General features: G+C 45.3%; 1 protein-coding gene across 2 annotated transcripts in view; it reads right to left on the bottom strand.

Moving 5' to 3' along the window:
- Positions 1–11,642: 11,642 nt before the first annotated feature.
- The window catches only part of SLC12A7 (solute carrier family 12 member 7), a 123,838-nt gene continuing 111,403 nt past the window's right edge, over positions 11,643–24,077 (bottom strand). For both annotated transcript variants that reach the window (XM_081950504.1, XM_081950505.1), the window contains 2 exons: positions 13,373–13,506; positions 11,643–12,298 (listed from right to left, as the gene is read on the bottom strand). In XM_081950504.1, the coding sequence (XP_081806630.1) occupies positions 12,207–12,298; positions 13,373–13,506 (226 nt within the window). In that variant the 3' untranslated portion in view covers positions 11,643–12,206. The remainder of the gene's footprint in view (positions 12,299–13,372; positions 13,507–24,077) is intronic.

Raw genomic sequence — 24,077 nt, 5'->3', positions numbered from 1 at the left:
GACTACAGACCGACAGGTACCAAATGTCACGTCCAGAGTAAGTCAGTCAAAGGAGCCAGAGGCCAAGAGCGCCCGGACCAGCCGAAGCTGCGGGTGGGTTTGGATTCCCCTCGCAGCGCACATAGAAGGACCGTTCAGGTAAGTCAACGGTCGTTCTCCTGTGCGCTGCTTGGGGAATCCAAGCATGGGACATGCCAGAGCAGTGAAACTAAGGGCGGGAGCCAGGCTGGTCAGGGCCCGCAGAGGAGGCGAGCACCTGCTGCAGCACACGTCGCCCAAAAGATGCTTCGGCCGAAGTGTAATGTCTAATAAAGGGTGATGGCGATGACCAGGTAGCCGCCCTGCAAATGTCCTCGACTGATGCTTGAGTAGCCCAGGCCGCCAATGTAGCCGCGCTCCTGGTGGAGTGGGGAGTGATGCGTCTGGGAACCAGCCGGGACGGAGTCGTAAGCGAGCGCAATGCATGCCTTTAGCCAACGTCCTATGGTGTTGGACGACGCCTTCTGTCCCATGGTGGAAGGTTGGAACGAGACAAAAAGTGCTTCTGACTTCCGGAAGGCGGCCGTGCGCTTCACATAGCGACGGAGAGTTCTCCGGACGTCCAGATGATGCCACTGGCGCTCCTGTGGATGGGAGGGATTCGGGCAGAAGTCCGGAAGGATAAGTTCTTGCGCCTTGTGAAACCAGGTGTTGACCTTAGGCAAGAAGGCCGGATCTAGGCGAAGAACAACTCTGTTGGAATGAAAGATGCACAGGTCAGATCTTATTGACAGAGCCGCCAGCTCGGACACCCTCCTGGCAGATGTGATGGCCACCAGAAAGGCAGTCTTAAGAGTCAGCAACCGGAGGCTGATGGTGCGGATGGGCTCAAAGGGTGGAGATGTGAGCGCCTTGAGCACCAGGGGAAGATCCCAGGTAGGGTAGCGATGAACAGTCTGAGGCCTGATGTTAGCTGCGCCTTTCAGAAATGACTTGACCCGAGCGTGCTGAGTCAATGAGCGGGCACAACCGCCACTAATCACGGTGGAGAGGGCCTCGACTTGTCGGCGAAGCGTGTTGGGTGCCAAGCCCTTGTCAAGGCCCATTTGCAGGAAGTCAAGCACCTGTGGCACAGACGCCTTGACTGGGTCTATAGAGGTACAGCGGCACCACCTGCAAAAGGCCTGCCAGGTGGCCTCATAAATACGAGTCGTGGATGGCCGACGGGCCGCTTGGATGGTGTTTATTACCTCGCTGGAGAAATGCAGTACGGTCAGGATAGCCCGCTCACGTGCCACACAGCTAATTGCAGGGTTCGGATGGACGAGAGCCCCCTGGTTGAGCTGGATCTGGCTGCCTGGGATCCTCCAGGGGCGGCCGATTGACAGATGGACTAGATCGGCGTACCATGGGCGTCGGGGCCACATTGGGGCCACAAGGAGGACTTCTGCTTGTTCCGTCAGTATCTTTTGGATGACTAACGGAAGGATCGGTAGAGGTGGAAAGGCGTAAAGAAGGCCAGCCGACCAAGGACTGCAGAGAGCATCGGTGCCTTCCGCCCCCGGGGTCTGGAATCCGGTGTAAAATCGTGGTGTCTGCACATTGTTGGGCTGCGCAAAGAGGTCCACCTCCGGGTTGCTGAAGCGGCGAGAGAGTTCCTGGAAGAGGGCGGGGTGAAGACGCCACTCTGACTGATCCACAGTGGCTCGGCTCAGCCAATCCACCTGTGTGTTGGAAGCCTCGGAGATGTGCTCCGCTCGTAGAGATAACAGTCTGGCTTCCGCCCAGTGGAGAGTCCTCTCTGCCTCCAACATGAGATCCTTGGATCGGGTGCTTCCCTGGCGATTGATGTGGGCCTTGGAGGCCACATTGTCTGTTAGAATCAGTATGTGTTGGTTCGAAATCATGTCCCTGAATTCGAGGAGGGCCAGTCGTATGGCTCGCAACTCTAGCCAATTGATGCTGTTTCTTAGTTCCTGGCTCAACCAACGGGCCTGAGCGACCCTGTCCAAGGCATGAGCTCCCCACCCGAATAGGCTGACATCCGTTGTTATCTGGATGCGGACCGGTTCTTTGAATGAACTCCCCCTGAGAAGTTTGGAGGAAGTCCACCACCGGAGAGACCTGAGTGGTTTGGGTGGCAACCGAACTTTGGCTTGGGAGTGGCTGGTGTGGGCTCTCTGGAAGGGGAGCAAAAACCACTGGAGTGGGCGAGAATGGAACCGGGCCCAGGGAACCACGTCGAAGCATGATATCATCTTCCCGAGTAATTGGGAGAGAGTGGCCAGTGGTATGAGTCTCTGAGAAGATATGCGACTCACCAGTGCGTGAATGCTGCGACGTCTGTCCTGAGACAGGAACACCTCGCATGTCCTTGAATTGATGACTGTGCCCAGATGAAGCAACGACGTGGTCGGCTGCAGGTGGCTTTTGGCAAGGTTCAGAACGAATCCGTGGTTCTGCAGTGTGTCCATTGTGATCTCCAGGTCCTGGATCGCCAGGGCATGAGTTGGCGATAGAAGAAGAATATCGTCCAGGTAACAGTTGATCCGTATGGGAACTGTGCGAAGGGAGGCCGCTACGACTGCCAGGAGGGGCCGATGATAGGCCGAATGGCAGAGCCCGATACTGGAAATGGCGACAGTCGAAGTGAAAGCGTAGGAATCCCCGATGTGCCTGGTGGATTAGCACATGGAGGTACGCTTCCCTGATATCGACTGAGGTCATCAAGTCGCCCTGGCGGATGGAAGCCAAGATGCTCTTGAGGGATTGCATCTTGAACCTTTGGTACTTGATGAAGAGATTGAGCCGTTTCAAATCTAAGATGGCCCGCCATCCTCCCGAGCTCTTGGGCACTAGGAATAATATGGAATAAAATCCTAGCCCTTCTTGACCTTTCGGGACCGGCTCTATGGCTTCTATGCTTAATAGATGTTGTATCTCTGCCTCCATGAGGCGTTTCTTTTCCTGGGACCTGGGAACGGGGCACCTGAGGATCGTCGCGGGGGAATGGAAAGGAATTCTAAAGTGAGTCCCTGCCTCACAATTTGGAGGGCCCAAGCGTCGGATGTGGTCTCCGCCCACTGATGAGCGAAGGCCAGTAGCTGCCCGCCGATGGCCCTTTCCCCGTGCGAGTCACCAGTACCTCCGAAAGGACCGGTTGCCGGCGCCACGAAATGGCCGCCTTGTCTGAGATTGTGACTGATTCTGTTGGCGACCTCTATCCCTGGCCCCCAAGCGGTCTTGGTTCCTGTCTTATGCCTGGCTATAATTCCTGTTATATTGGGAGACATAGGAGGTATTATTGAAGCCCGAGTCACCCACCCGAAATGGCTGACGCCTAGTATATGGCTGCTGTCTTCTGTCAGCTCGCCTGCTGGTGGATGGGAGTACCTTACGTTTATCCCGTGTTTCGATGAGGATTGGATCGAGTACAGGCCCAAACAAGCCCCCCCCTTAAAGGGCGTGGAGGCCAAGCGCCATTTGGAGCGCACGTCCGCTTGCCAATGGCGGAGCCACAGCAGGCGGTGCGAAGCTACGTTGGAGACTACAGCCCGAGATGCAAATTTGGCTGCATTAAGGGTAGCATCCGCTGAGAACTCTAAAGCTGTCATCAGTTTAGTAACATCCTGATGGAGGCGCATCTCCTCGGGGGCAAGCCTACTTTGGAGCTGTCTAAGCCAGACCAGGGATGTGCGATTGAAAAAGGACACCACGGTGGCAGCGCGCAGGGCCCAGGCCGCGGCCTGGTGAGTCTTTTTAATGACCTCAGCCTTGCGGTCCTCCGCTTTCAACCCTTCAGATATCTCCAATGGGATCAATGCTGGTGAAGTCAGAGCCGCAATAGGGGTATCTACAGTGGGAAACTGGAGGAGTTTCCAGTTCTGGGGTAGAGTTGTATAATTTCTTGTCCCCATTACTGGGCGGAGTCACAGCAGTTGGTTGAGTCCACTGCTTTTGGACAATATCCATAAATAATTTAGGAAAGGGAATGACTTCCTGCTCAGAGACCTGTTCTGCAAATAAACGTTCAGTTGCATCCAAGCCTACTTCAGTAGTGGCCTGGGTGGCAGCTCCACCCATATTAGTGGTGGCTTTGGCCTTAAACAACAATGACTTAAAGAGTGTAGGCCGGAATAAACCAGAGGAGGTAGTCTGGTCCTGAACCGGGCCTTCATCATCTGAAAATTCTATATCCAATACTTCCCCTTTTTCCACTAAAGCCGATTCCTCACTATACTCAGAAGGTAAAGGTGAGGAAGGCTCAGCCTGAGGGTTGATCCCTAGGCGCGGCTGGGGCCCTGGGGATATTGGATCTACGATGCAGCTCCGTATCCATGCCTTTGGAAATTGCTGCTGAGATCATGCGGTATAAATCTGGGGGAAGGCCCAGATCCTGGCCCTCTACAGGCCTGAGGCCTGCAGCGGTAGGGGTAAACGTGGCAGAAGGCCCTGCGACTGGGGGATCATGGGCTGAGGCCATGCTTATCTCAGATAGGCCTGGGGGGGAACGGACCCCCAATTCCCCCTCCTCGGAAATGGGTACCTGGGGTAGATGAAGGTCAGGGGACCACCCTTGGTTTCCAGGGGGATGCAGAGAAGAATTGGGGGAAGGCCGCTGAGGCGCTAAGATAGGAGGCGAGCTACTGGCCACACGAGGGGCCTTGGTCACCGCTTTTGCCTTCTCTTTGCGTTTATGGGCCCTATCAGGGGCTGCGGAAGAAGGCCGAGGCCTAATAGAAGAGGCCCTGGTCGTGGCCCTGCCAGGCCTTGGGGAGCCTTCGGTCTCGTTATGGGGTTGGGGAGGATTAGTGGGCTCCACAATACCTCCGGAGGAAGCAGACTCTGCCATAATAAACTCGAGTGAAGAGAAGTGAAAAGGCTCAATCTCCCTGCACAAAGGCTCAGAAGCACTGAAAGTGATCGAAGAGCTCTTGCAACAACCGTCTCACAGCCGAGTGAACAAGGCAATAGAGAAAGCGAGGGAAGGAGCCGTTGACGCAACGTCGCTAATTAGGCGGGAAGAACAGGACCGCCCTCTTGCTTTTTACAAAGCATGCAAAATCAAGCCTTCCAAAATGGCGCCCGCAATTCAGGCGGGACTTTTAAAATTGCCGGTTCGAATTGCCAATGCCTGAAGCAGCCGGCGTTCGCAAACCTCCACAGAGAATCTTCGTCAGCGCAGCATTTAAGCTAGTAGGACGAAGCCTTTCATCAGTAAAGCGGCGCGGCGCGGCGAACCAACACCGGAGCGCTTAAAACAGCTGGGGAGCGGCGGACCGACTCCCGATCGCTATAGTGCTATGGTAGACAGTGCGATCACAGCGCTGTTACTATCAACGTCCGATAGTTTCTGAAATCAAAGGCAGCGCTAAAAGAGCTTGAGCTGACAGCGAACTGCCACTCTCACCCTGTCCCCAATATCACCTCATTCTATGCAAGCAGAAAACAATGAGAATCCAAGAAATCCTGAGTAATTTGTCGATTAGTCTCGAGAGAAAATGGATATACGTCTCTTCAGGCTGGACTGAGTTAAAAAACTGACCTTTCCAGGCAGAGGAGGCGTGGTCATCTAATTTACATAACTCAGTCTCTAGGCTAATGGACAAAGTTAACCCATGCTTGGATTCCCCAAGCAGCGCACAGGAGAATGTGGCAGTGCATAGTTATAGGTGGCCCTAGGTTTACCCCTGTCACACCCGTGTTATACAAGCAGTACTGGCTTCCAGATACCTTCTGGGTACAATTCAAAGTGCTGGTTATTGCCTTTAGAGCCCTACTGTATATGGTGCATTGCCAGGTTATCTGTAGCACTGCCTTTCCCTAGGGACAGCCATCTGCCTTATCAGGTTAGATAGGGTGGACATGTTCCTAGTCTCTTCCCTTAAACTTTGCCACTTAGGAGAACTAGGAAGTGTGTCTTTTCTTTTTTTTAAATAAAGAAATTTTTTTTTATTTTCAAAACAAACACAACACATAAAATCTTTTTTTGCATACTGTAGAAAGTGTATCAGTTGGTTACAAAAGGCTTTCGTACATCTCTTCCACAATCATCAAACATAATTCAGATTACCACAAGTATTTTAACTCAAAAATTTATACATATTTCCATCATCACACCTCCATTTACATTTGACTATAATTGTTTAAACGCCCTTCATCATAAAATATACCAAAATTTAATACATAACCACATACTGGCATTTCATTTACTATTTCTAAAATCCTCCAATGACACTAAATCCTTATGTCCTATTCTAGTTAAACATTCATAATAGTCAATAACAAAATTTTCTAATCCTTCTTTCCAAATCATTATTTGCAATTTACATCATATTTCCTTATGTTGTACCCCTGCCTATATATACCTTATTATCATTATCCCTCCTTTATTTAACTATATCCTGTATTCCCCCTAATATTCAAAACTTAACTATATCTTAGTTCTTTTTTTACTTAATCTTTATATAAAATCCAAGAGGGTTTCTAATCTTCCTTTCATGGGTACCATTCAATATTCATATCCCATTATTGCTAATCATGACACTACACATTGTATACATTATTATCATTATCAATTATTTGTTTAACTATATCTATTATCACTAAATTTCACTAAGTTTAGCTATTTTTAAGTTATACTCTTCTATTAACCTGTATCTTTCCAGTAACAAAACAGTCTCATATCTTCTGGTTTGTGGTATCAGTCCTCTTATCTTCTCTTCAATCAACTTTGTATGGACTCCTCTTAGCAACTCTTTGCTTATAAAATAACTCATGTAATTTTGATGCCCTTCTGTTTCCTTAATCCGCTTATATTTAATTATCAGTGGTGTTATCAAAACTATTGCTAATAAAATTTCTCTCTTTAAATCCATAAATTCTTTTATTTTTTCTTCTTCTGTATCTTGCTATCTGAAGTGAGTTTCCCCTCCATTTAATTCCTCTTTCAATATTCCACTCTTTCCATTTTCAGAAACAAACCAATCATCCTAAATATCAGGAGTTTTAGTTTCTTTATATTCATTTTCCTCTTCGGTTTTTTGAATTTTAATTGCCACTTTATCCATTTGATAAGCCTCTTTAACTTCTCTGTCATATTTTGCTGTCTATTGTACTAAATCATCCAACTTCTTCTCAATCCTCTCACATGTATTTGATAATTTCTGTATTTCTGAGAATATCTTTTGCAGACTTAAAGCCTCTTTCTCCTGTTGAGATTGCACCATTGTTTTCAACTAATAAACACTGCTATTTAAGAAAATCTGTGTGCTTTTCTTATCGCTCTCTGTAAACAAGCAGTAAAACCTTGAAATGCCGAGCTGAGATAATCAATGAAAGTAAAGTGTTTCGTTTCCAACATACAAAGTTTCTAAGCAATACTGTTACAATGTTGCAGTTTTTAAAAAATGTTTTTTTTTTTGTATTTCAAACTGAAAGGAAAGTCCAATTCTTAAATGAGTTTAAAAAAACACCCACAGTAATGAAAGAGGATTTTGAACCATAGGTTACAGAGAGTAATGAAAAAAAAGGAAAATAGAAGAAGGCTTAGTCCATTCGTTTTGAAGGTCTTACATAAATTCCATCCGTGAAGATAACATTAAAAAAAAAAAGATAACTGTCCAAAACCATTCCAAATTTAATTCCGCCGCCTATTTCTTCTGTTCTCCAATTTGAATTTATTTTAAGTTTTTTATAGGCAGTCACTCTTAAAACAGTAAAATTTCCTCATCAGCTGGAAAAACTTTCTCTTTCCATATCCTTCCGTTTTGGAGTTGCCCCGACTTCATCAGCCTCTGGCTGGATTTTTTGTCATTGGCTTGAAGACTTTCTCTTGGATCGATCAGGGACTTTGTGATGTTCCTGAGATCAGCAAGACGTATTCTTCCTGTTCACTGTCTCACCGGGACAGTTTAGGTCCATTTGGACCACCCAGTGGCAAAAGTGTCGACTGTGATCTCAGAGCATTGAGATCGCGCGTCATATCGTCGCGACTTCGACTCCTCCTCCGAAGTGTGTCTTTTCTGTAGCAGCCCCTGTCTTATGGAACACTTTGTGCTCTGAAATTCAACAGGCCACTACCTGCCTAGCCTTCCATAAAGTTTTGAAAACTTTGCTTTCCCCCCAAACCCTGGGGTAGGATGGGGTATCTATATGTCAGAGGTTTCACTTGGTGCCAGGCTTTTCTTTTTAATGTTTATGATTTTGTTTTAATGTGGTTTTATTTTATAACTGATATTGTTTGAATTGTTGAATGGAAGCTGCCCAGAGTTCAGTAAAAGATAGGCAACTATATAAATGTTTAAAATAAAAAATAAAACTTTGCTCTACATCAGAATCTTCACAGTGAAAGAATGCTGATTTCCCCATTTACTAGGCTTAATAATCACAATATGTTAATTGCAAGGCTTAACATCTCATCATAGAATATTTCTTTTTAATCTAAGTACATTTCACACTAGTAAGAGTTATTAAACACTTAATAAACATTAAGCAAACTGGGTTCTAATAAACTACTTCAAAAATCTTTAGAAAATTTCAAGGTGGGCTCTTGGCAACTAAATAAGAGTTGCCAAGTAAAACCTAATAATAAGAAGAGTGTAGAAGTGTGTAAAAAGTGAAAATGAATCCTCTGTGCTTTAAAAATTGGAATATGAATGTTTTCTTTCATACTAAAAGTCTACCTAAATAAAACATGCCGAAATTGAGGAGTAAAATGAAACCCTATTTATTTATATTGCATATTTCAAGACCATCCCTCAAGGGAGCTTTTACAATTTTTAGTAAGACCATAACATTCTGATGGAATGAGAATATTAGGAAAATTAACATACTAGAGACATTTGGAGTTGTAAATTCCAGTATAATATGGGAGCTATCTTCTAAGACCAATGTTCCAGTCAGAATAATATCTTTGAAAATGTAGATTATGATCATGCCTTATCCCCTGCAATATCAAATCCTGGCAACTAAGAGTTAATGCCTTAAAACTGGGCATTCCTAAATTACCTTAAACCCAAAGGCATGCTAGCACAGTTGAAACAGAAATAGTGTTGTCTGCTATTTATACATAGGCAGTCACTTTTTAATTGCAGAAAATTCTCTGAAGATAAAATATTCATTATACAACTACAGCTCGGTCTGAACTCTTGAACTTTTTGCTTCAGCACCATTCATACATGTGTGTGTGTGTGTGTGTGTGTGCGTGCGCGCAAGCATATACTCAATGGTGGGTTGCCAATTTACTACCGGTTCAGGGGCGCATGCACAGAAGCTTCTCGGTGGGTGGGCGGAGCCTCCCGCTGCCGCTACTTCCGGTTCGCCCGATCCGGACCAAACTGGGAGCAACCCACCTCTGGATATACTTCCCTAGAAAGATTTCAGAACCTATTTGAAAAATCTCTCTCCCACTGTGTCCCCCCCCAAAAAGCTAGAGAATGAAAACAATAACGTCTCACCAGTTGGAGTGTTTATTGATCTATGTACATTTGATTCCCCCATCAGTCACCCATATCTACCATATTTATGATAAGCCACTAACAATAGATTGTTTTTCTTCTGTCAGCTAATTGCCAGAGGAAGAGTAGCTAACATAGCTTTGAGTATCCCCCCCACCCCCCGCCCATTTTTGGGAACACAGCATACTATTGAGAAGTTGCTAAGTAAATGTCACCAGCTTTGCAGGCCAACTGTTATATCCTTAGGAATTATTCCTAAAAGCTCCTCAAAGATTTATCAGCTTGTTGACCAAGAAAAGCATCTCTGCAAAGGTATGATTAATTTCCCCTTTCAGCATGATACTTTCACTGATATTACATCTTATCTAGAAGAACTTTCAGGTAGTGATAGAAGTCATTTGCACAGACAAGACTCCATGTAACAAGTAACAGAAAAACAGATGTCCAACCATTGCCAGCAGAAGAAGGATAACAAGTTATGACATACTAAAATGAGAAACAAGTGGGATCAAATGAGTATTATGCAGCAACTCAGGGTTCCCTTTGACTTCTTTCAAATAAACATATTCTTTTTTTAATAGAGAAAAACCCTACCAGATTACTAATGATAGTGAAGATCTCTAGACAACAAACATCCAAAGGGGGGAAAAGGAGTGTATATTTTAATGACTCCAATCAAAATCAAATACCATCAATTGGAAAACTGCATTGGAATGTATTTCCTTTTAAATGGGAATACTGGTTGGGGAAAAGTTCTATTTTTCTTTCTCTACCTGGGGATCATGGCAATTAAATCTGGGATTTTCTTCTCACAAAGCATATGCTCTACTATTAGCATATGCTTCTGAACACTTTATTACTTCAGGCAAGCAATTATGCCAGATAACTTTGAAATTCCTTTGTCTTTCCAAAGTGATTTGCCAAACTCCGTGATTCTAAAACGATGTACTAAATTTCAAAGCAGCGTATTAAGGTCATTTGAAAGAACAATTTTCTAAATGTTTGTGGAGTTATATGGAACACTGTGTAACTATAACCGTGAAATTCATTATGGGCAATCAATAAGTAATTAGACTATCCCTAATGACTGGCCAGCAACTATCAATTTTAAGCTACAAAAATAAACTAGGGAAACAGTGAACAAATTATAGTGAATGAAGCTATTGTTACATTTCTCATTACTTAGTTCTGTGATAAAAACATATGAGCCATTACATTTGTGGAAATGCTAATGTAACTTACAGATATTTCCATTTAATAATTCACTAATGTACAGTAGATATATAAAAGCTATGTCCCCATTTAATATTTTTAAAAATGGTAATCATATTGCAGTGGAGTCTTGACACAGAAATATTCAACAAACCAAAGTTCACTATAGTGGATACATTAATACCGTGAAGGTTAGGAATCATTTTGAGTCTTCATCCTTAGAAAGACAGTAACAAAGATAACGGGGAAATGTAGCAGGATGGAAAAATATCTTGAGGAATTCAGAAAAAAATAACTATTCTAGGATATGTCTCAAAAAGTATGGAACCTACTTATAGGAGACGGTTCCAACTGCCAGAAGCCATACTTTAGATCCATTCAATGCTCACAGACTGGAAAAATGTACTAATCCACATGTTTTAATCTTGCCCATTTTGGGAATGTTGTCTGAGTCTTGGGACTGAGTCACCTAATGCCTGGCTAAGTAGTTTGCCCAACAAGGGTACAAGAGAGATTGTGTAGACTCCAAAAGACTGTGGTTTTTTCCCCCCAGGCTGAAACGAATCTTTTGGCTGTTTAAGTGGCTCATCTGTGTAGGTTTCAGAGTGCTTTCCACTCCATGACCTAGTGCGACGCACTGTGCATATTTGTGTATTGGCCAGAATAACTTCCTTTTATTCTTTTCTGCCAGTTTGCTTAATAGAGTCATCCAAAGAATGGATGGATGGATGGATAGATAGGTTGATGCAATCACTGCAACTAAATCTGATTGCTGGAACATCACACTTGATTTTATTTTACTAGATTTTTTTTACTGTTCTCTCCTGAAAACATGAGATTATTCAACAAGTGAATATGTACGTATTATAGAATGCAATCTTGATTTGCTCCACCTGTTACTGGCAAATGATCTTTTCAAATCAGCTTATTAATAAAACAACTTAAGGGTAAATAAATAAAACTCAGAGGTGCTACTTTCAAATAGTTAAATAATTGTGGTGACTAAATTAAATTATTTTTATTAAACTATTTTTTTTTCATAAAAATACAGTGCTAGGCATTTCACAAATTGATACGTAAATAAGAGCACAGACCTAAAGAGAAAAGATATGGGGAAAATTGATTGTAACTAGGAAAGGTCAGTAGTAAAATGACAATTGTAGACATTTATAAAACAATTCCTGGAATCCCCACCCCACCCCACTTTTTTGTTTTATTTCTTCTAACCCATCATTTAACCCATCATTTAAAAAAAAATACTAAAACGTGTTCGTCTAGCAAAACAACAGCAACAATAATCCACCCATTTTCTGTAGATAGGTTCTATGACCATACTTAATGCCCCATCTTCATGTGAAGGACAAAAATAAGTCTTCTGGTTTTCTACATTAACAATATAAAAATATATACATCGCCATTTCTTCAGTAAAGACAAACTTTAAACATCTATGTAATAAACAGAAGAATAGTATTCAACTGTAAATGTTGTATTCTACACACTAGAAACGTGAGTCTAGCCCAAAATGTTTTACTCCAACATTTCCTAATGTAAAATTATTAGGAGTAAATGGTGATCACTTCACGTCCTCCTCCTCGCACCAAAAGCACTCTGTTCAAGCCTTCTGTCAAAACTTCCAAAAACTCCATGTCTGGGTGTTAAATCAGTCAAGGTTGTAAGGAATGCATGTAATCTATATGACATTCATAGTACTACTCTATGATATTATTTCTCATTAAAATGCATAAATTTGCACCCTAGAAGATATGCTAAGCAAGAGTCAGACAGAACTTTCAAATCTACATCCATCCATGAAACTCAGATTCATACAAAGAGAGAGATTACTTACTTTTGCTGGTTGAATGTGGAAATAAATTTTAAAGCACCTTGTGCAATTAAAAAGGCAACATTAAAAAGGTCCAGAGCAAAGATAATATTACTCAACTTCTCATGCTTAGTAGGTCACAATCAGCTCCAACCCTTATTCTTCCTATTAACTGCCTGCCTGCCTCTCTATTCAATTACTATAGCTGCCATCTCAGTCAATGATTCTGGGCAGTTTACAATTCAATTCTATCTCCCTCCCTCTCTCTCCACCTGACTCCCAATTTAATATTGAAGGCGATATAATATTTATATGATGTGCTATTCAGGATTTGCTTTTAAACTTTTAGAAAACAAAGGCAAAGGAAAACAAATCATGGAATATTACATGATTACATCAATGCAGCTATGTTATACTTTTCCTGAGACAAGAGGGAAATATATACCCTTTGTAATTTAAAAAGTAAAAAAAAATCCAAATATTTTAGCCATAATTATCAGTGCCGTTTTAAAAAGATATTCACACAGTGAAAAATAAGAGAGAACCTGCTATTGATACTGTATATTATTTTCTTTCCTATATTTATATAAATGAGAAGAAATTCATATCCCCTTTATACTTCACAAATGAAAGTGTATCTGTATGGTTATGTTAAAAATATTTGATAAACAAGAAAAGGTTCAGAAGATTTATGATTGTAATATAAGTGGTCATTAAACATATTATTTTTCCCTGCATATATGTTCACCTGTTTCTTATTTCTTGCATTTCCATTCTTTTCATCTGATTATATAATATCACAATAAGTTTCCAGAAGAATAGTTTCATTTTTGCTTTGTAAATTGATTAGACCCAAGTTTTAGACTTTGTCTAGCCCCCCTCCCCCCGAAAGAAGGATACAGTTTTCATCCCCATGTCTGTTCTTGGGAGGTCCAGGCATGTTCAGTAATACCAGCTGGGCATTTTGTGACTTATTTAGCACAACTCCATTGAGCTTGACAGCAGTATGCATCCTTCGCACATTTGATTCATTCCTATGATATAACAATTAGAAATACAGTCATTATGACAGCCAAACATTCCTAAATCTAACAAATAAAATCTTTGCTAATCAGCAGTACATCTCACAAAGTGAAAACTTGTATTTGACTTAGAACAATAGCTAGCTGGATCCAGACAAAATAATTTAATTTTCTATAGTGTATAAGATTTGATCAGGGAATGATAAAACTCTGAGTTTAGTTTCATTTGTCCAGGAAAGAAGTTTCCATCAAGTTCATATTACACTGCTTTCTGAAAAAGCAAAGCACCAAAACCAATTAAGACATGCACAGTTCAAAAATAATTTGGAAGAAATGCTTTGAACGCCATAGAAGTACAACATGTTTTGGCTGTTGACTGAAATACTGTAGCTGCATTAAGGCTCCCATTTACTTTGATTAGCAGATTTCAAGCTTGAAACACTTTCATCACAGTTAAACCAAGGCACTTCACATTCAAAGCTACCGGGTCAAACTGTTTTGAAATTGCTACAGTTGATTCAGAAGAATCCTAGAATAACATCAATTAAGTATTTTTTAAAAGTAATACATGGTTAACCCAATAAACAATTTCCTTTTGTAGCTGGAGGGTATTCTTAGTTAGGACAGCACAGCAATATCAGCCAAGTAGAATCTTTTTACTGAACGTGCTACTGAAAAAGTACTAGTTGTTGCAAAATTTTTCTGCTTAAGACTGCATCAGCTGAAGCTTGGAAATTAAGTTTGCAGTGTCTTGTAAAGACAAGATTGAGATCTATGTTACTGCTTTGAACACACTGGGGGAAAAGGCTTTCATGGTGGCCATATTCCTTTGTGTAGTGGGTAATGAGAGAATGACAAAAGATTGGACCTTGCAGCTAGGAACGACGCAGATTCACAATTACAATAAAGTCAATAGAAGCTTACTACAACAGAGAGAATTTGACCTGTGCCACGTTTTGGTTAGTATATGCAGTGTATCAATAATTCTGAGAGGGGGGCACACTGGATGACAGTCAGCATTTATCTTGAATCCTATGAGAAACAGAATTGTCTTGTGCATTAAGCATGGTCAAAAATGAGGCTGGAAACATCATGCTGAGTTCCACCCCAGCTGATAAAGCTACCAGCTCTGCAGTCTGGCTCACTACCAGGGAGAACATCTTCCAAATAAAAAAACTTTGTATTCATTGAACACAAAGTTTTTAGGTCCTACACTGGGTGTTGTGAACATTGAGGTGAGTAGTTCTGCATTGAAATTTCTTGATGTGCCAGAATGGGTGCAGATGGATGCCCCTAGGACAGGGGTGTCCAAACTTGGGAACTTTAAGACTTGTGGACTTCAATGCCCAGAATTCCCCAGCCAGCCATGCTGGCTGGGGAATTCTGGGAGTTGAAGTCCACAAGTCTTAAAGTTCCCAAGTTTGGACACCCCTGCCCTAGGAAATGAGTGGATTGATATCTAACTTGTATACGGATTAGACCAGGGTCTTGCTGAATGTTGCTTGCAAAAAAGTCAATGTCAGAGGAATGAAAGCCATTATGACTGATCTTTTCCTTTTTTACTGCATAAGTAATCTTGATGTATTAAATTGTTTAACATGTGTCCTACCAGTGGCAGAAGGCATGTTAAGCAATTTACTAGATCACGGTCCTTATGCAGTACAGGAGGCAGAAAAGATCTGCACACTGCGAGGATTTGGATGGCAAACAACAGTCTGAAGCTCATTCCTTAGATGGGGTAGATGAGAGCAACTTTTGCATCTCATTTGGAAATCAAGGACCCAGAGTATGGAGGAAGAATGGAGAGGCCAATAAAGCACAGTAATCCCACGGTCATTGAACCAGTTTTTGGTGCTTTTGGCAAAAGTTGCTCTCATCAGAAAAGAGGACTTTGGACCAAGGAGCAACAGGACCACTGTGCTTCATTAAGACCAGGATCAACGCAGCTGTCTACCAGGAGACTTTGGAGCACTTCATGCTTCCTTCCGCAGATGAGCTTTATGAGGATGCTGACTTCATTTTCCAGCTGCCCACACTGCCAAAAACACCAGAACCTGGTTCAATGACTGTTGGATTACTGTGCTTGATTGGCAAGCAAACTCGCCTGACCTGGACCCCATAGAGAATCTATGGGGCATTGCCAAGAGAAAGATGAGAGACATCAGGCCGAACAATGCAGAAGAGCTGAAGGCTGCTATTGAAGCATCCTGGTCTTCCATAACACCTCAGCAGTGCCACAGGTTGATAATTTCCATGCCAAGCCACATTGAAGCAGTAATTGCTGCAAAAGGGGCCCAAACCAAGTACTGAGTACATATGCATGCTTGTACTTTTCAGAGGTCCGATATTGTTCCACATACAATCCTTGTTTTATTGATTGCATGTAATATTCTAATTTTCTGAGATGGTGGATTTGGGGTTTTCATGAGCTGTACGCCATAATCATCACAATTATGACAAATCACGGCTTGAACTATCTTGCTTTGCATGTAATGAGTCTATCTCATATATTAGTTTCACCTTTTAAGTTGCATTACTGAAATAAATGAACTTTTGCATGATATTCTAATTTTTCGAGTTTCACCTGTATATAACTCAATGACCTGCTAATCTGCAGGACTGCTTCTTGCAATGGTTTCTGCCCATCCAGTAAACCTGAGCAGAGAAGTTATCTTTAGAGTCATCCTTAACTGATTGCCAACACTAAAGACCAGCAGAGGATGTTTTTCTGGGCTGCCCCACTCTTTGATTAGTGCCCCGCCAAATTCAGGTCAGCACTTACCCTGCTGGTATTCAGAAAATCGGCAGAAGTGGCTGTTCTCAAAAGCCTTTGTTAGTTTTTGGGGTGGGCTATTATTTACTTTCAATTTTATTTTACTTTTGTATTACTGAAACTTGCCCAACCTCCAAAAAGGTCTCTAATGTTGGAAAAACTGGGAAGAAAGGATGATCAGCAGCAATGGTGAATGGACTTAGTTACAGTGAACATCCATTAGAAGGTTAGGCACACATCTTTGTGGAGAAAATGTACGTGGCTGTTAGAAGTTGAAAATGACTTGACGGCACATAGTCAAATGTGCTAAAAAATGAGTGGCACATAGATTGAAGAAATAAACACAATTAAAATTATAGAACCAAAAAGGCTCCACCATCTGCTCAGTGCAAGATGCCATGTGTGTACTGCTTCAGGGAATCCACTGAGTCCAATTCACAAACATCTTCCTCCTCTGATACTGGTGACAGAAGAATCAAAAGATTAGTGCCTGGGGCACATAGTTAGATTTTGAGAAGACATTTCCACCCAGCCCTCATTTGTGATTATCAATGCTTGCTTCTCTTAGAGGTATTTCCTGCTTTGAAGAAAATGATTAATTCAGCTAAGGAATGCCATGATTTATACCTTAGGCACTCTTGAAGACAATGCTTATGGAAGGCCTTCTGGGGGAAAATTAAGACGGCACTTCTCTGAGCTGTCTCCCCAAAATGGAGACTCTCACATCCTCAATGAGATAAAGGAGCACTGGAATCAGAGGGAAAAAGCTCATCAAGAAGCACATGAAGTAAGTGTTCTGATGGACAGCAACTCAGTGTAAAAGGAATTCTGCTGTCTGCTGCAGTGCTGTTTCACTTTCTCTGATCCACCCATCCTTGGCTCCCCAACAGGATTCAGACAATCCAATCATCCCAGGGAAATTAAGGGAACCTCTGCTGTTCCAAAGGTCTTGGGGTGTTGGGAGATAGGTTCGCTTAAGGCTGATGAAGGAGTTCTCCCAAAGCCTGAGAATGTTGGCTTCAATCATTCAAAAATGTTCAAAGAAAGAAGAGAAAAAGGAAAAATAACCCCTCCCCCCCATGCCTTATATATATTGGAGTAGGAAGAAATGAGAAACTGACTAGTGCTTGCCAAAGCGTTTGGTCCTGCCAGATGGAGTAAATCCGAGTAGCAACCAGCTAAGGATACTTTCAAGGCAACAACCTCCGCTGAAAGCACCTGGAATTCATTATAACTGAAACTTGGCATGGTAGTTATTTCATGCTTTTAAAAAGCTACACACAATCTGTCTTTAGAGTTCTTACATACAAGATGTATCAATCAGTAAGGCCTGCAGAGTCCTCCTAAAATCGGGAAGCAACATGCTCGGAAAGTTAGAACTAAAAGTTCCTGCTTGCTAAGCTGCTGAAAATAAGAACATGGCAGAGAAAAAGGCAAATCTATATGCATTTTTACACTGCATGATGCTCATAGTCTCCTTTACACTTAAAGGGTCACCTCAAATTCCAATCTAACCTGTCTAGCACAGACTCAGAAAGAATCTGGTAGCACTTTTTTCTGCCTAGCTAATGTGATTACAAGGCAAAAGCTTTTGTGAGGTGCAGCTCAATTCAGCAGATGCACAGAGTGGCTAGAATGATACAGAAATGAAATTGGGATGAACCGGGGGATGGGTGGGGATGAATTCCAAAATTCTTTTACAAAGAAAACAGAGTTGTCACCATATTTATGAAGTCGTCCAGTTTTGCACTACTGGTATAATTAAGGAAGGTGAATTGTTCCACTGAGAATAAAATAATAGAACAGGCAGTGCTCTGTGTTTGCCTTATGGGTGTAGCCAATAAAGCTTGGAGCTCAGTTCAAAACAGCTTCACTTGTGACATTCTGTCAGAATGTTTTAACTTGGCTGCATTCCAGTGGGATGAACTTGGAAAGCCTCAAGTACATGGTGCGCTTTAAGATTTTCTCCAGTTCTAAGATTGATTCCTTGGACTCTCCAGAGGAAGAATAATTTTTTAAAACAGCATATTTAAGGATTTTTAGAGCAGGCTGGTGAGTTTAAATTTAAGTTTGTTTTTTTCCCTTTTTAATTGGGTTTTTCTCACCCTTTCGGCTCTCCTGGAGTCCGGGGCTTTGCTCTGGCTCCTAGAAGCCGCAGGCAGCTGTTGGGGGAAGCGCGTGGGTCGGAGTGCCGACGCCAGCGCTGTTGGGGCACCCCTACTGGGGGCCGATTCCCACTGGAAGCCCTCCGTTGCAATTTGTGCTTCTAGCAAGTCAAATTGCTGCGTGGGCTCCCAGGGCAGCCATTTTGGCTTCTTCCCTCTTTAAATTTGGCGCGCAAAGCTCCGGTGAGTTCCGGCCGCCATTTTGGATTGCGCAATCTTCCGGCTTTACTTTTAAAAGTTTTTTGCCGCAGCTGCCTGGTGCCTGGCTCTTTGCAGGAGCCGCGTGGAGTCAGACTTGCCCGGTGTGACTGGCGACCTGGGCCCCAATCCAAGCAAGTGATAGCGGCGTGGGATCGTGGCCTGCTGGGTCGCCTCCTTTACTCTCCTGCAGGCGCTGGGAGCGAATTCTGCTCGCACCTAAGAAATTCCAAGCTACTTCAGGCCTTGCAGTTTCTCTGTCTCCTCAGGAGCATCGTGCTGCGGTGGGCTTTCTGGAGGTGGTGAGTGGTGGTTTTCCCATCCCCCTACTGCCCCAACCAGTGATTGTTACCATGGCAGATCAGGCCCCTGAGACTTCTGAGGGTGTCTCTTCCAGAGCCCCTGTAAGACAGGCCGGGAAAGCTGCCAGGGAGGCCATTAGAGGGAGTAAGCCTTACTCCAGGCATGGCCCCAAGCAAGGCTCAGGCCTAGACAAAGATGCATTAAGGCGACAGAAGGCCTTAGAAAAACAGGTTTCCAAAGCCCAACAGCAGGCCCAATCTTCCCTTTCGGTGTCTCCTGGGGAGCCCTCCAGGGAAATTCCTCCAGCCCAGGGAGGCCCCATTTCTGATAGTGAAGAGGAAGGGGATTCCTTGGCCATGGCAACTTCTCCAGGCCATTCCATGGCTGATCAGGCTGATCTCTTTGCCTGTCCCTCTGATATGGAGGAGGGACCAGCTCCAATGGGGCCCTTAGCCCCTCAACAGCCGATCCCCGGGCCCACTCAAAGGGTTCGCCCCATTGAGGACCAAGGGCCTAACCTATCCACTGAAATGCAGGAAATAATTAACAGGGCCATTTCCCAGGGCATTGAGGCAGGCATGCGAAAGGGTGGCAAGCGCACTCGCAAGATCCACCATTTGCAACCCCACGAGGATTCCAGAGAGATGACTCCTAGCCTTCCACCTCCGTCCCTGCATTCTTCAGTGGCCTCCGATGAGTCAGACTGGGAGGAAGAAGAGGAATTTCTTCCTAGGCAGGAAGCTGAATTCTCTGGGGATGAGGCAAGCCCCGCCAAAAAGCCGGCCTTTTCAGGCTTATTTAATTTGGATAATTTCAAAACCATTTTAGATAAGCCTAAGATCTCAACTCACATGGGGTCCACCCCCCCAGCTCAGGTGGTTGTAGACCCTGATGATCTATCTGGGGATCTCTTTGAGGAACCCATTTCGGTCCAGGAAATAATTCCTGTACCCAAGATGTTCCTCAATTTAGTTCAAAGACAGTGGGTGCAGCCAGCTACCATGGCTACCCCCAGCAGCCATGACAAGAAGCTATATACGGTGGATGCCAGCCTGGAGGAGCTGCTCAAGCTCCCTCCTATCGATCCCCCTGTAGCGGCTCTTACCTCCTCTTCTGTGCTCCCTCCTGACCTGTTGGAGGGGCTCAAGGCTGAGGACAAGAGAACCGAAACTGCTTGTCACAAGACCCATCAGGCAGCTGCATGGGCCATTAAGTCCTCCGCTTCAGCCTCCTTTTTCTCCAGGGCGTCTCTCCTGTGGCTGAGGCAGTTGTTGAGGAAGATACCTGCCAAGGACGTTAAAGACAGGCAGGATATCAATAAAATCATGGCAGCCACAGAGTACACTGCTGATGCCACTCTGAATGCTGCTAAGTTTGCCTCGCGTGCCCTAGCGTCTAATGTTACTTCCAGATGCCTCCTGTGGCTTAGGCACTGGAATGTGGATATGCGCTCCAAATGGAAGCTTGTTACTGCCCCCTTTAAAGGGGACAAGCTGTTTGGTGAGGTCCTTGATCCAGTCCTTGTGGAAAACAAGGACAAAAAGAAAGTGATGCCATCAGTCACCAAAGAGCCTGATCGTAAAGGTCCTGGCTCTTACAGGAGGGAGGCCTTTCGGAACAATGAGCCCTCCACCAGCTCCGCCCCCTATCATCGGGCGTATCCCCAGCAGGGTGAGCGGTCTCAGGACCGTCAGTCCTTTCGAGACAGAGGTCGCCAGCAGCCCTTCTCCAAGCGGCCATTTCGGGGGGGCTCCGGCTCCCGACCCTTTAGGAGGTATAAATGACCATCACAGGTCAGCTCCCATAGGAGGGCGGTTGCAGTTCCACGCCAAATGGGAGCAGACCACGTCGGACCAGTGGGTTCTTCAAACGGTCCGCATGGGTCTCACTTTAGAATTCTGGTCCCCCCCTCCCCGCCACTTCATCCGGTGTCCAGTTCCCTCAGGGTTAGTCAAAAGATCCCTCATGGAACAGGAGATAAGGCACCTCAAGGAGATCAGGGCCATAGAACCTGTCCCAGCAGGCCAGGAAGGAAGAGGGTTTTACTCCATCCTGTTTCTGGTCCCCAAAAACTCAGGAGGGTGGAGGGGGATATTAGATCTAAAGAGGTTCAATCACCATGTGACAAATCGCAGGTTCAAGATGCAGTCCCTCCAGTCCATCTTGGGGGCATCAGGCCAGGCGATATACTAACGTCCATAGACCTCAAAGAGGCCTACCTCCACATCCCTATCCGCAAAGCCCACCGCAAGTTCCTGAGGTTCTCTTACGCGGGCCTCCATTACCTCCGGGACCACGGGTTCACCATCAACCTGGAAAAAAGTCATCTCGTTCCCACGACCAGACTGAAGCATCTAGGGGCCGTCATCGACACCACCTCGGGCACGGTATCCCTGTCCCCAGAAAGGGTGGCCAGCCTTCGGGAGATGGTCGTTCAGGTGCAGCAGTCACGTCTAGTCAAGGTGGTTCAGCTCTCACAGCTCCTCGGTAAGATGATCTCGTGCCTGTCAATCGTGCCTTGGGCGAGACTTCACTCCCGTCCCCTTCAGTGGCTCCTGCTTCCATATCAAAGAACAAACGAAAGCAGCTCAACAAGACTGATTCCAGTTCCAGCAGAGGTACGTCGCTCTCTAAGTGGTGGTTGTCTCCGGCCCTGTTAAAGGGGTCGCCATTCAAGGAGCCAGTCAGGCTCACCATCACAACGGATGCCAGCCTGTTCGGTTGGGGGGCCCACTGCCACAACCAGCTCGCACAGGGCAGGTGGTCCCCTTCCGAAGCCGCTCACAGCATCAACTGGCTGGAGCTGAGGGCAGTCAGGCTTGCGCTGAAGCACTTCCAGAGCACCGTTCAGGGCCACCACGTGCGCATCATGACAGACAATGTCGCCACCAAGGCGCACATCAATCGACAGGGGGGAACGCGCTCCAGATCCCTGATGAAGGAGGCAGAGCTCTTGGGTCGATGGGCGGAGAGGTATCTCCTTTCTCTTCAGGCAGAGCACATCTCGGGCACGAGCAACACCCAGGCGGACTGGCTGAGCAGATCCACAGTCGACCACTCGGAGTGGCGTCTACATCCGCTGCTGTTCCAGCAACTGTCCCAGAGGTTCGGCCTCCCGCTGGTGGACCTGTTCGCCACCGCGGCCAACGCGCATCTTCCGCGGTTCTTCACAAGGTTCCACGACCCGAGGGCGGAAGGAGTCAACGCGCTGCACGGCCCGTGGCCGAAAGGTCTGCTTTACGCTTTTCCCCCGCTACCTCTTCTTCCCAGAGTCATCAGGAAGATCCTAGCAGAGGAGGCGGAGGTGCTGCGGGTAGCACCGTACTGGCCCAGGAGAACCTGGTTTGCAGACTTGGTGAGTCTTTCGATCACACCACCGTGGCGGATTCCTCCACTGGACATCTCTCTCAGCCAGGGGGCCCTTCAACATCCAGAACCCCAGTGGCTGCAGCTGGCCGTCTGGCACTTGAGAGGGATCTCCTAAGCAGAGGCAAGTTGTCAGACAAGGTGATTGGCACCATCCAAGCGTCACGACGGCAGTCCACGACGTGCATCTACGACGCCACTTGGAAATCCTTCGCCAGCTGGTGCACGGCTCATGGTACGTCTGCGCCCCTTGCTTCGGTTCCTGTCATCCTGGACTTCCTGCAGGAAGGTTTGGACAAGGGCCTGGCACCTAACACCCTGAGGCGCCAGGCGGCAGCCCTGTCAACCATCCTCTCAGTTGAGGGCTACGCATCTCTTGGCCGGAATTTGACCATCCGCAGTTTCCTCAGGGGAGCGACCAACCTGAGACCCCCAGTGGTCCACAGATACCCATCTTGGGATCTCAATGTAGTGTGCGGTCCCTCATCGGGCCCCCGTTTGAGCCCATTAAGACGGCCAGTCTCAGACACCTCACATTCAAGACGGTTTTTCTGGTCGCTATCACGTCTGCTCATCGCATATCGGAACTGGCTGCCTGTCAGTCAGAGAGGACTTGTGTCTCATTCGTAACGACAGAGTAATCCTGAGGCTGGACCCTTCCTTCAGTCCGAAGGTCAATTCCGGGTTTCATCGGGTGCAGGAGGTGGTCCTTCCGGATTTTTGTCCGCATCCTCGGCACCCGAGGGAAAAGCGCTGGCACATGCTGGATGTGCGCAGGACTATTCGCAGATACATCAAGCGCACGGCCAGTTTTCGGAAATCCGAATCTCTATTCGTCTCCTTTCAACCAGCTTCTCAAGGCAAGAAGGTCTCTTCATCTACCATCGGCGGATGGCTGCGAGCCTGCATTGCGCTTGCCCACGTTTTACAGTCCGTTCCTGTGCCTCGCAATATCACAGCACATTCGACTAGAAGCGCCGCCACCACAGCTGCCTGGTCTACACAGGCACCGATTGAAGAGATCTGCAAGGCGGCCACCTGGACTTCTCTGTCTCCATTTGTCCGAAATTACAAACTGGACAGTTTTTGCATCGGCGGAAGGGGCCTTTGGGAGGCGTGTTCTTCAGGGCACCCATACCAGCGGAGCGACCCTGATGGCTGAGCCTTCCCGCCCTAGTGACAGTTAGCTTGGGCATGTCCCTTCTTTGGACTCTCCAGAGCAGCGCCCTGGAAAATGACCATTGTCTTACCATCCCGCCCTGGGGTCTATTCTCTGCTTGTGTTTGTGAAGTCACAGTGTTGTTTGTTGTTTCTGTTATTGTTGTTGGACTATTTTTGACTTGTTCCATATTAGACTTCCAGTTGAAGTTTCAGCGCGCAACTGTTCCACGTCTTCATTGAATAAATCTGGGGAGAGTCGGCACCAGAGGCGTGGCTTAAAGTTTCAATTCAGTTCTGGGCAGATTGGCTGTGTTTAACCCTTCTTTGGACTCTCCGTTGCAGCGCCCTGAAAAGGACCCTTCAGGTAAGACAATGGTCAATCTCATTTTGTTTTGAACAACCAATATGCTAAACATTTTATCCTGAGTATATGATAAAAGCTTCAGAACACTCATTATGGCTTTTATGAACAGTATTTTGGTGTCAGAATATTTTGAGTATACCTAGTCTGCCTGAATTCTGATAAATTTTGACCGCTGAGAGTGCTGTATTTATCATAAATGAACATCAGATTGTCTACCATAACAATATTTTAAATCAACATTTTTAGCCTGGAC

This window comes from Natrix helvetica (genome assembly GCF_964273705.1).
Source record: "Natrix helvetica genome assembly, chromosome: 4".
Lineage (NCBI taxonomy): Eukaryota > Metazoa > Chordata > Lepidosauria > Squamata > Natricidae > Natrix > Natrix helvetica.
The sequence above is the reverse complement of the archived record's forward strand: the minus strand, read 5'-3'. Positions and strand labels throughout refer to the sequence as shown.